This window comes from Enhydra lutris, unplaced genomic scaffold (genome assembly GCF_002288905.1).
Source record: "Enhydra lutris kenyoni isolate GAN:26980312 unplaced genomic scaffold, ASM228890v2 scaffoldscaffold16, whole genome shotgun sequence".
Lineage (NCBI taxonomy): Eukaryota > Metazoa > Chordata > Mammalia > Carnivora > Mustelidae > Enhydra > Enhydra lutris.
In genome coordinates, this window is record NW_019154100.1 from 4,134,812 (window position 1) to 4,147,594 (window position 12,783).

Genomic DNA, 12,783 nt, shown 5'->3' on the forward strand with positions numbered 1-12,783 from the left:
TAACCCTAATATAAAAATATTAAATATCTGATTCTTAGTAAGATCATGGGAGAATGTTTTAGAGATGACAGTAATAATAATAACATATTCTTTATTGGGAGCCTTCTCTGGGCCAGATCCTGGGTTCTATACATTTAGAGTCTTTAATCCACATTCAGCCTTACACATGAGAAAACTGATGTCTATAGTCAGACCAAGAACTGCTTATCTTAACCAAAGCCAGATACTCTGCTACCTATGGACCACTGATAGATCCATGTAAAGAAATATTCAAATGTGAATTCTTTCTGTTCTTATCAGTTAGTTATCAGTTATTATGTTTGTGACTCAAGTGGAAGATGCTATTAAATTCTGTGTTTCAGTCTAATAACCACTCTAGCAGTTTATTTAAAGTTTTTCAGTTAAAGGCTACAAAATAAACTGCTAGCTTCTGTAATACAAAGATAGGAATATAATATAAAGCTAGGAAAGACTCGTGAGACAACTGTGCAGTCAAATACACGATAACACATCCACACTGCTTCTGTAGCGAACCACATCCCTGTGGGCAGAGCGAGTGGTTTTTTCCCCCCATTTCTGCAGTGGGCTATTTCAGGCATAGGTCTTACATTTGAACCCACATGGTCCATTTATTAAGTCTCTAGACTTTTTTATTTCAGAGGTCTTTCCTTGGGGCTAGGCTCTCATAGGGACTTTTAGTTTTAAAATTAATCTACTAAGCAAAGGGACCATATAATTAAAGTTAGTGTATGTTCTTTACTGTCAACTGAGATTGGCTTTGAACTCTCCCTGTCTGAGACTGGAAAGCTCAGGTTCCCACAGGGGATACATTTAGTGTGTTTAATTTAGATTTTTCTTCGGAGACTTATTCCTAAAAGTCATTAAGTAGGCTCTGGTCTCTGAAGTCTTCTAGGTTTTCATTCAGTGGTGGTGCCAACATTGAAGCCATCATTGCTTCCGAAAAAGAAGTCTGGAACAGAGAAAAGCTGACTCTCCAAAAGTCCTTGAAAAGAGCAGAAGCTGAAGTGCACAAACTGAAAGCTGACCTAAGAAATGAAGCTTTACTTCAGAATCTGAGCCCTGATTCTGAGCATGCTGCTATAAAGGTAGAAGCCATCTTCCTTCGAAACAAATACCAAAGCTGGTCTTCTGTTCTTGCCTTGTTTCATCTCTCACTAACCTTAACAGAGTAAAGAAATTTAGGTGGCATTTAGGCTGTTAGAGACAGCCTAAATGCCACCTAAATTTCTTTACTCTGTCTCACTATTCAGTGTGTGTCATGAATGCAGGTCTCTAGCTGGTCACAGAACCTTAATGGCAAGGCATGCCCTCATGGCAGCATGAGCTCATGATTTCGTTTCCCCCCATCTCATTACTAATAGATTACAGAAAGTTCTCTTTTCCACTGCCAACACAAGCTCTACTACTATCAGTATCAGAGCATCACCATGCTCTGTAAGATGGTAAGCCCTCTGAACAGCCTCTCTACTGACTCTAATGAATATTGTAATAAAACTACTTTTACTCTGTTAACATAAAATCCAAAACAAAAAGAAAGAAAAATGTTTGGAATATTTTTTTAACTGTGGAGTGAACCTAAGCTTATGACTCTTAAAGGGACAGAGGACATTAACGTTGAAAACATTAAATAAAGAAAAAAAGGTTAAATAAATTAGTGGGCCTAAATAATAAAAGTAGCTCTATGCAGTTAGAGAAGAAAAACTGAAATGATACTGGAAGGACAAAAATATTTGCAGTAAACATGATGAATTGTAGGGGCTAAAATCCAAAATAAAGCAAAAACCTAAGTATAAGGTTTGTATTCACGTTCCACTGACTAAAAAGAGACAGAAGTGTAAAATTTAAGGTTGATTATCTTCACCTTCAACTTTGCTGACCAAGTAGAAAACAGTAGGAAGGTGTCTGCCACTCTGCTACTACCCCTTTTTTAAAATAAAATCTAGGTTATCTTCCTCTAGAGAACAATTTGAATGGCTTCTTAATAATGGCTTTATATTCTTTCCTTTTTTTTTAACATTAGAGAATTTATGGTAAATACCTTCGAGCAGAAAGTTTCCGGAAAGCTCTCATTTATCAGAAGAACTACCTGTTGCTGTTACTGGGTGGGTTCCAGGAATGTGAGGATGCCACACTGGCTCTGCTTGCCCGGATGGGGGGACAGCCGGCCTTCACAGACCTCGAGGTGCTCACCAACCGTCCAAAGGGCTTCACCAGGTTTCGGTCAGCTGTCAGAGTGTCCATGGCAATTTCAAGGTAAAGTGCTGGGAGGAAAATGCATTTTGATAGACCCTAAAAGGATTTAGATTTTTAATCCTTTCTTTTCTCTGGCTATTGTGCTCTGTATTCATACAGTAGGAGACATTTGCCATCATTAAAACATGTGGGCTTCTTTCTTTCATCCTTTTAGGCAGTGGTACTTTATGCTATACCATGGGGACCCTCTGAAAAGTGCTTCCCAGAGGCAGGGAGCTGGTAACTCATAGCTGGCATGTCCAATCTGGATTTTTTGTTTGTTTGTTTTATTTTATATTTTAACTCTGAATAAGCCCATGAACTAGCTCAGACATATAAATAAAAGGGATCACAAAAGGGAAAAAAAAGTTTTTAAAAAATTACTTAGGCTACACATTCATTTTCTTCATTGCTAAAATAACCCACTCTTGGAGTTCAGCTACACAAAGCCCTGGCCTAACTCTGTATTCGAACCCAAGATTAGCCTTGAGGGCATTGGACTGTGCTAGTGCTTTTGTCACTCTTCTCTAGTAGTTACATGCTAGGAACTCTGGTACTCATTCTGATTTGTGGTTGGAATGGAGCCAGGACTCAAACGCCCTTGAGGACCTGGCCTTCGGCAGTACTCCGTCACCTGAGTAATAAATACCTAGATCCCTAGGCTTCTCCATGCTTCCCCTCCTTTTTATTTATGTCGGAACCAGAACAGTTTCAAAAGAATTTCAGTTTTTAAAATTCTTCCTATCAGGTCACATCTGATACATTTTGAGAAATATAACAGAAGTTTTTAACTAGAAGCTGGAATCACCTAGCTCAGAATACCATCTCACAGATGAGGAAACCGAGGCAGGGAAGGTTGCAAAGCCCGTAGTGATAGAGCTAGGACAATTGGCCAGGGCTCCCAAGTCTCACCTGTGTGGGCTCTGTAAAGGAAGTTCACACTTTATCTTATTAATAGTCCGAGACCCTCCTTGCCTCTACTGTTCCACATTGTTGCCGGGTGGTCCCAGTTCCTCCTTCCTCATCATCCATTCCTTTTACCACCTTGTACGCTCTGTATAGGGCTAAGTGCTGGGAGATGAAGAAAAAGAAATATATAAAGCTTGCCTAAATCCCTAAAGGCAGCTCCCTTCCTAGTGGGGAAGACCAGTGTGCTCCTAACTTAGAAGACACTAAATGACAGGTCACAGGAGTTAGTTATTAATTTTATTGGAAGAATTTGGGAAGGTTCTATAAAAGCCAGTCATCACTGAAGGACTTCATTCTAACTGCCTCTTTTTCTTGTCCTCTTATATGTCTGTTGTATTTTCACTGTCCTAAAACTGAGTTTTGTAACTGATTGGAATTGAGAAATCAAAATTGGCGTTTAGAAAGTTCCTTGGGCCAGGGTAGGGCAGGCAGCACCTCGCTACAGCTGATGTGTTGCACTGCCATCCCCCTTCCTTTTAAAGCCTCATTTTTTTTCACCCCCGATCCCAGGGCCTCACTTCTCTTCTAGCTTTCCCAGCTCAGTCTCACTGCCAGGATAAGGGTCTTTTTATTCTCCTTCCATCTCATTTGCCTTGTAGTCTCCATTCTTTTCACTTATTTATTTTTTTTAAAGATTGTGTTTATTTATTTGAGAGAGAGGGAGTGAGAGCACAAGCAGGGGGCAGAGAGAGGGAGAAGCAGGCTCCCGGCTGAGCAAGGAGCCCGATGCAAGACTCGATCCCAGGACCCTGTGATCACTACCTGAGCCAAAGGTAGACACTCAACTGACTGAGCCACCCAGGCACCCCATTCTTTTCTCTTTTCATTATTTCTCGCCCTTTCTTTGCCCATTCACTTTTCTCTTTTGCTTTTGTTCTTCATCTCTTTTGAGTCCTGAACCTCTAAATTCAGAACCTGGTGCTGGCAACAGGTAAGATTTTTGGTGCCTCTTGGGAAGCCAGTCTGTTTTACTCTAGTTTATTTTGCCACAAACCAGGAGGCATTTGTGTTATTTTATCTTCTTAAAGATTTTATTTATTTGTCAGAGAGAGACATAGCGAGAGAGGAAACACAAGCAGGGGGAGTGGGAGAGGGAGAAGCATGCTTTCAGCTGAGCAGGGAGCCTGATGTGGGGCTCGATCCCAGGACCCTGGGATCATGACCTGAGCCAAAAGCAGACACTTAACAACTGAGCCACCCAGGCGCTTCTGCATATTTTTTTTTTTTTAAAGATTTCATTTATTTATTTGACAGACAAAGATCACAAGTAGGCAGAGAGAGGAGGAAGCAGGTTCCCTGCCGAACAGAGAGCCTGATGCGGGGCTCAACCCCAGGACCCTGGGATCACGACCTGAGCTGAAGGCAGAGGCTTCAACCCACTGAGCCACCCAGGCACCCCTTCTGCATAATTTTAGATTAGGCAGTCACGTGACTGTTGAAATTTGTTCTGTGTTCATATTCAAATGTATGACTTTATTTTTGTGGGAAATGTATATTTATACTCTTTCCATTATAAATGTGCTGTGAAACTTTTTCTTGGCATCTTTTTTAGAATGAAATTTTTGGTTCGACGGTGGCAACGAGTCACAAGTTCTGGTTCCATCAATATTAACAGAGACGGCTTTGGACTGAATCCAGGTGATGTCAAAATAGGATTTCTTGTGTTTATGATTCTCTTAATATTACTATATGTGTAATACCTTCCAAATAATGTGTTCTGGTACCTGTTATCCAAAGACCAGAACCCTGTAACCAACAGAGCCAGGGGCCTTACTGTTTTAAAGAGTAATGAGAGTTGATTTTTATGGGCCACTTACACTAGGTCCTGCCTTGTCTATGTATTCTCTAGTATTCTTCCAATCTTATGATGCAAGTGTGGTTACTATTATTCTCACTTCATAGAAGAAAAACTGAGGCATGAAAAGCATTTGTTGTTTGTCTCAGATTACCTGGTAGGAAGTGGAAGAGCCAGCATTGAACCCTGGCAGTCTGGCTCTAGAGCCCAGTCCTGTTACAACTGCATTTAAGACTCTAATTCCAGATAGGATTGCTGTTAGTCATATGGTAGTTATGGTTTCAAGTTTTGCAGTTTAGCAGTATTCAGGTTTCTGAGTTTACAAATAGGTTGTATATAATGGTGACAGTTAAAATTCCTTCTCTCTACACCTTAAAGTGGAAACAAACATTAGAACTTCAATATTTTATGCATACGGATAAACTCAGAAGCTGGAAGTATACACAGTTTCAGACACACAGCATAACTATATTAGTGCGGCTGTGTATTGATATTAAACCACCTTTACACATTCTACCAGTAACTAAGCAGAGAAAGAGGAAATACATTTGGTACCTTAAGCAAAGTGCCTTGAAATATGCATCCTTACACAGAAACAGCCGAAATTTGTACCATAATGAGTTCTGTGTTGTAAGTTAGCAAATCTTGATTTCAAGTTTTTTCTAGTAAAAGTCGGTAGAGTAGTTTGAGGTTATATTTTTTATCCACATCATCTTTTTCCCCAAACCACACATACTCAGACACCCCTCTCCTCACCTCTAATTATAACTAAGAAGAGGTCTTTTAAAAAGAAAATATTCCAGTTAAGTAATGTATTTTCTTTGAGATGATCAGAAATACTTATATTCAAAGGAAAACAAAATCATAAACTGTTTTTTCTCTTTATTAGGAAGAATAATTGAAGAAGACGACTATAAGTAGATAGTATTGTATAGTGCAGTATAGTAGTCTTTTGAGCCCTTCTCTGTTTTGTAGAAATTTTTGAAGGGCTTGATATTTTTTCTTTTACAATATGGTACATTTTGGATTACTTTAGGTGCTGAAAAGACTGACCCATTTTATCATTCTTCTGGCGGCCTGGAGCTGTATGGAGAACCGAGACACACTACGTATCGCTCAAGATCAGAGCTGGACTATTCTAGGTCTCCTGTACCTTTTCAAAATAGGTAAGAATTTGATAAACATGCCTAAGAGTTGTTACATGTGCTAATACTTAACAGACAAAAGAGGACAGTATTAGGGTTTTGACTCCTTTGTGTCTAAATAACTAGGTGTATGTTTAGTTGTATATGATGTATATAACCTAAGACTGAGAAGCAAAAACAGTTTTTGGATATATACCTGGTTTCCAAGAGTATAAGAAACCAACACTGGGTATTATATACAACTAATGAATCATGGAACACTACTTCAAAAACTAATGATTACTATAGAGTGGCTTAAGTGAACATAATAATGATGATAATAATTTCTTTAAAAAAAAAAAAAAAAGGAAACTGAACCAACCAAGTGTTATTTTAGTATGTTCTGTGGTTGAACATTGGGAAAAGCATTAACTAAAATTGACAATCTCTGGGGATTATGAAAGAAAACTCTAAAGCCTACATGACAAGCTGTATTTGTACATATATGGTGTTTATTGAAGACTTCTTCAACAAGCACTGTACTGGATGCTTTTATGATGACTTAGTAGCTGCTTTGAGTTTATTAGAAGTTTTTTCCCATATACATAATAAGCTCAGACATTTGGGGGATACAGATTAAGCCTGGTTTAGTGTCCCTGAGTACTTACTGAGACAAATTGACTGAAAGACTACTGAGGCAAAATGCTAAGCTGACCAGACATGTCAGCCACTGAGTGAAGAAAAGAATGATTTAAGAAACATGGTTATGAAGCTGGCAGAACACATCAGGTGTTATCAACAGACAAGAACTAACAGATTATGTATGTTTATTTTTAGCATGGCTATATACTAGAAATATTGCAGAGTTACAGTTTCTGCCCTCTAGTTTCAGTTTTTAACCCTAGTAATGTAAAAGTAGTAAGTATCTGATTCTTAATAAGATCACTGGAAAATATTCTAGGGATGGCATTGATAAGGTTATTTATATTAGACACATGTTACATAATTAATAACTTACTATAATTATTCTAATAATAAGTAATTATTATTTACTGGGAACCTTCTCTGATCCTGGGTTCTATACATTCAGAATCCTAATCTACATTCAGCCTTGCATATAAGAAAACTGAAGTTCATAGTCAAACCAAGAACTACTTATCTGCAAAGCCAGATATTTGCTATCTATGGACCAACAGTAGAGACATGTAAAGAAATGTTCAAATGTGAATTCTGGCTGTTCTTGCCAGCTATCAGTTATTATGTTCATAACTCAAGTTAAAGATTTACCTTTTGAGGGCAGGGTGAAGGCAGGTTGTTAGGTTACTTGCTTTGTGGATGATTTGGATTCATGTTCATATTTTTAATCTCATAGGTACCCAGGCCCTCCAGCTGATTTAAATCCTGGTTCCTTAGCATGTTCTCAGCTTCAGAATTATGACCCTGACAGAGCCCTGACAGATTATATCACTCGGCTAGAGGCACTGCAGAGACGACTTGGAACTGTGCAGTCAGGTACTCCCAGCTTCACCATGTATTATTATTGGCAGCCCCGTAGTGCTGGATGGACCCAGAGCTTTCCATTCTCTTTCTGAAACTCCTTGACCTTCCTCATTAGATAATCAAATCTTAGAATTTAGTTTGTGAGTTACCAGGTTAGACTTGGGAATTTAACTCAAGACATAATTTATCACCCCAGATTGCACTCCCACAAAAAAGATTCCCTACTCAAATTGATTAGACGAAATGCACAATAGGCACCAGTGTACACAGTCCTGTGAGGCTTACGGAGTCTGCTGGAGACTCTTACAGAGTCTGCTGGAGAACCTGTTCGCAAGTATAGCTGACTTCTGAACAACAGGTTTGAACTGCACAGGGCCACTTAGATACAGATTTTTTTCACTGAATACAATACAGTACTATAAATGTATTTTCTGTTAGGATTTTCTTAAAATGTTTTCTTTTCTCTAGCTTACTTTATTTTAAGAATATAACATATAATATAGAAATACATGTTAATTGGCTCTATCTTACCTATAAGGCTTTTCTCAGTCAGGAGTAGGCTATTAGTAGTTGAGTTTTGGGAGAATAACATTACACATGGATTTTTGACTGTGTAAGGGTTCAGCATCCTTAACCCCCACATTGTCCAAGGGTCAACTATAATAATGTGCTGAGGCACGCAAATTAGGGGTGGGGAGATAAGAGAAGGAAGGAAGTGATCTTAAGCATTTAATGCAGCCATTATCTTTACTAGGACCCCATGGTCATCTGCATGATCCACAAAACCTGTTCCATTCAAAAGACTTTATAAGAATGACCTTTTTTCCTCTGTTCAGAAACACACAGAAATTCGTGCTTAATAGACATACGGATTCCCTGTTCATTGTAGGAAAATCTCTTTTCCTTGTCTCCCTTCAGTTCACTCCTGATTCACAGGTTTGAATTTTAATTTAATGTGCTTTAAATTAAGTTTAAATCAACATTTTGTTTTTACTTTTAAGACCCACCCTTTTTTTCGTTCTATCCCCACAAACTAGATAGGGCTAGTAGCGAGTTATTTTCAGTAGTTTGTCTCCTCATATAAGAAATCATCTAACTCAAGCAACTTGTAGTCATAGAAAACTGTTACCATCATAGCTGGACTTCGGTATTGTTTGGTTTTTATTTTGTTTTGAGCATCTAGATTTCACAAGACTCAGATTTCTTTTTATTTTTATTTATTTTAATTTAAATTCAATTAACATAAATTATTAGTTTCAGAAGTAGAATTCAGTGAAGACTCAGATTTTAAAGACTGAAAGATTTTTCAAGAGGCAGGAGGTATAGGGTATAGAACATTCAACCTGGTGGGCACTTTGAAGAGAATCTTAACATTAGTCTGCCCTTGCTACAGATCAAGCCATAGTGACTTTTAAGTATATATTCAACATCTCTTTTAAAAATCATTCAGGGGTGCGAGGGTGGCATGGTCAGTTGAGCTTCCCAACTCTTGGTTTCAGCTCAGGTCATGATCTCATGGGTCATAAGATCGAGCCCTGCACTGGGCTCTGCTCTTAGCAAGGTGTCTCCTTGAAGATTCACTCCCTGTGCCCGTCTCTCAACTCGTGTGCATGTGATCTATCCTTTTCAAATAAATAAAGCTAAGAAATAGAAATCCATTCAAGTATGAATAAGACTTTTTTTAGAAAAATAAAAAGCATTTTTTTATTACATATTTTTTTTTAAATAGGCTCTGCGGCTCAGCACAGACCCCAACATGGGGCTCAAACTCATGACCCTGAGATCAAGACCTAAGCTGAGATCAAGAGTTGCATGCCTAACCAACTCTTTTTATTTTAATGAGTCACCAGGCTAATTAAAATAAAACATTTTTTTAATGGAGAATAATAGTAATCTTCTGCCCTTCATGAACTAGTTAGTCTGGTATATAGGTAGCAATCTCATTTGAAATCACTACAGGCATACCTCGTTTTATTGTGCTTTGCTTTATTGCAATTTTATTGCATTTTTTACATATTGAAGGTTTGTAGCAGCCCTGTGTTTGAAGAAGTCTCTTGGTGCCATTCTCCAACATTTGCTCACTTTCATGTCTCTGTCACATTTGGTAGCTCTCACAGACTTTTTCATTAGACCTGTGGTCAGTGATTTTTGACGTTACTGTTGTAATTGTTCAGGAGGCACCATGAACAGTTCCCATATAAGACAACAAACTTAATTGATTAATGTATGTGTTCTGACTGCTCCACCAACAGACTCCTCTGTCTCCTTTCCTCTCCTTGAGCCTCCCTATACCCTGAGACACAGCAACATTGAAATTAGGCCAGTCAGTAACCGTACCATGGCTTCTTAGTACTTTACTGAAAGGAAGAATCACACATCTCACTCAAAATCAAGAGCTAGAAATGATTAAGTTTAGTGAGGAAGGCAAGTCAAAAGCCAAGATAGGCCAAAAGGTAGGCCTCTTGCACCAAAGAGCCAAACTATAAATGCAAAAGATAAGTTCTTGAAGGAAATTAAAAGTGCTACACCAGGGCACCTGGGTGGTTCAGTCGATTAAGCATCTCCCTTCAACTCAGGTCATAATTCCAGGGTCCTGGGATCAAGTCCCATATCAGGCTCCCTGCTTCTCCCCATCCCTGTGCTGCTCCCCCTGCTTGTGCTTCCTCCCTCTCTCTCTGTCAAATAAATAAAATCTTTAAAAATAGCTAAAATAAAAGTGCTACACCAGTGAACACAAATGATAAGAAAGCAAACCAGCTACAGGATTCCCTTATGCCAAAGCCTAATCCAGAGCAAGGCCCTAACTCTCCTTGATTCTGTAAAGGCTGAAAGAGGTGAGGAAGCTACAGATGAAAAGTTTGAAGCTAGCAGAGTTTGGTTGATGCATTTTAAGGAAAGAAATCTCCATGGCATAAAAGTGCATGGTGAAGTGACAAGTGCTGATGGAGAAGCTCCCAAGTAATCCAGAAGATCTAGACAAGATCATTCCTGAAGTTGGCTACACTGAATAACAGATGTTTAATGTGGACAGAATAGCCTTTTGGAAGAAGATGCCATCTAGGGCTTTCATAGCTGGAGATGAAGAGTCCCATGTCTAGCTTCAAAGGATGGGATGACTCTTGTTAGGGACTGATGGCAGCTAGTGACTAAGTTGAAAAAAATGCTGGGGTCCTTAAGAATTGTGCTAAATCTGCTCTGCCTGCGTTCCATCAGGATAGAACACCCCAACTATTTACGTGGTATACTGAATATTTTAAACCCATTGTTGAGATCTACTGTTCAGAGAAAAAAGATGCCTTTCAAAGTATTACTGCTCATTGACAATACTCACCCAAGAGGTCTAATATACAGCGGGGTTAGCATTTACATACCTGCTAATACAATATCCATTCTGCAGCCCATGGATCAAGGAGTAATTTTAATTTTCAAGTCTTAGTATTTATGAAATACATTTTGTAAGGTTCTAGCTACCATAGATGGTGAATCACCAAAAACCTTCTGGAAAGGATTCACCTTTCTGGATGCCAGTAAGAACATTTATGATTCATGGGAAGATACCAAAATATCAACATGAACAGGAGTTTGGAAGACATTGATTTCAACCTTCATGCATGACTTTAAGGTGTTGAAGACTTCAGTGGAGGAAGTAGTAACTGCAGATGTGATGGAAGTAGCAGGAGAACTAAAAGTGGAGTCTAGAGATGGAACTGAACTGCTACAATCTCATAATGAAACTTTTTAATGTTTGCGGGGTTACTTATGGATGAGCAAAAACAAATGGTCTCTTGAGATGGAATCTGTTCCTAGTGAAGATACTGTGAAGATTGTTGAAGTGATAACAAAGGATTTATACTATTACATAAACATAGTTGATAAAGCAGCAGAGTTTGAGGATTGATTCCAGTTTTGAAAGTTCTACACTAAAAATAAAAGTTCTACACTGAGTAAATGCTGTCAATACAGAGAAATTGTGCATAAAAGGAAGAGCCAGTCAGTGGAGCCAATCTGCAGCAAATTTCATTTTTATTTTATTTGAAGTTATTGCCATAGCCACTCCACCCTTCAGCAACCACCACCGTGATCAGTCAGCAGCCTTCAACATCGAGACAAGACCCCCCACCAGCAAAAAGATTATAAGCTCAGATGATGATTAGCGCTTTTTAATAATAAAGTGTTAAAGGTATGTACATTGTACTTTTAGATATAATGCAACTGTGCACTTTTATAGTGTAAACAATTTTTTTTTAACCTGGGAAAACAAAAAAAATTATTTGACTCTGTATTGCTTGAATGCAGTGGTCTGGGACCCAACCTGCAGTGTCTCCAAGGTGTGCCTGTACTAAGTGGTCTGGCATAGGTAGAAATTTAATTTAAAATCATTAATGTATCTTCTTTTTCTCTCATAGGTTCAACCCAGTTTCATGCTGGCATGAGAAGATAATCCTTTGAAACATGAATCAAAGTGATTTTAAACAGATTGCCTTTTGTAAATCAGTCATTCTTTTGTGCTTTTGTATTGTGGATATTCAGCGGGACCAATATGAACACAGCTTATGATTGTATACAGATCCCTTGCCAGCACATGAAAACAAACTGGAATTTGTACATATTAGCATTGTGTATGTATTCATGCACAATAATCATTAAATTACATGTATATTTGTGGAATGCTAATTTAAATGATTAAATTATAAACCTTGTGTATTTATCAGATGGGTGAAAAGATTAAACTTTTGCGCATTATGATACTGCTGAATGTGTAGCTTGAGGTGTCCTGCACTTTTCTTATAAGGCTACTGAATTACATGTTTCTGCCCTAATATATTTGCTACTGGTGATGAAGACAGATACTATCACTTGTAGAGACCTATTTTTGTATAATGGTAGAAGTTTTGAATTTTATGGGGTATTTTGTCAAGTACTGAAATAAAAATGACTTCACCATTTTAACCACACTGTATTTGAACCTTTTTTGGGGGAACCTTTTTTTTTTTTTTTTTTTTTTGGAACCTTCATTTTTAACTGAACTGTAGTGCTTGGTGTATGTCTTAGTTCATTCAGGCTGCTGTAACCAAATAACCATAGACTAGATGGCTTATAAACAATAGAAATTAACTTCTCACACTTCTGGAGGCTGGGAAG

General features: G+C 38.2%; 1 protein-coding gene across 1 annotated transcript in view; it reads left to right on the top strand.

Annotated features, from left to right (window-relative positions):
- The window catches only part of LOC111147384 (A-kinase anchoring protein 9), a 157,329-nt gene extending 144,940 nt beyond the window's left edge, over positions 1-12,389 (top strand). The window contains exons 45-50 of the mRNA XM_022503388.1: positions 906-1,106; positions 2,042-2,274; positions 4,775-4,860; positions 6,054-6,183; positions 7,514-7,653; positions 12,048-12,389. Of these exons, the coding sequence (XP_022359096.1) occupies positions 906-1,106; positions 2,042-2,274; positions 4,775-4,860; positions 6,054-6,183; positions 7,514-7,653; positions 12,048-12,082 (825 nt within the window). The 3' untranslated portion in view covers positions 12,083-12,389. The remainder of the gene's footprint in view (positions 1-905; positions 1,107-2,041; positions 2,275-4,774; positions 4,861-6,053; positions 6,184-7,513; positions 7,654-12,047) is intronic.
- Positions 12,390-12,783: the final 394 nt, after the last annotated feature.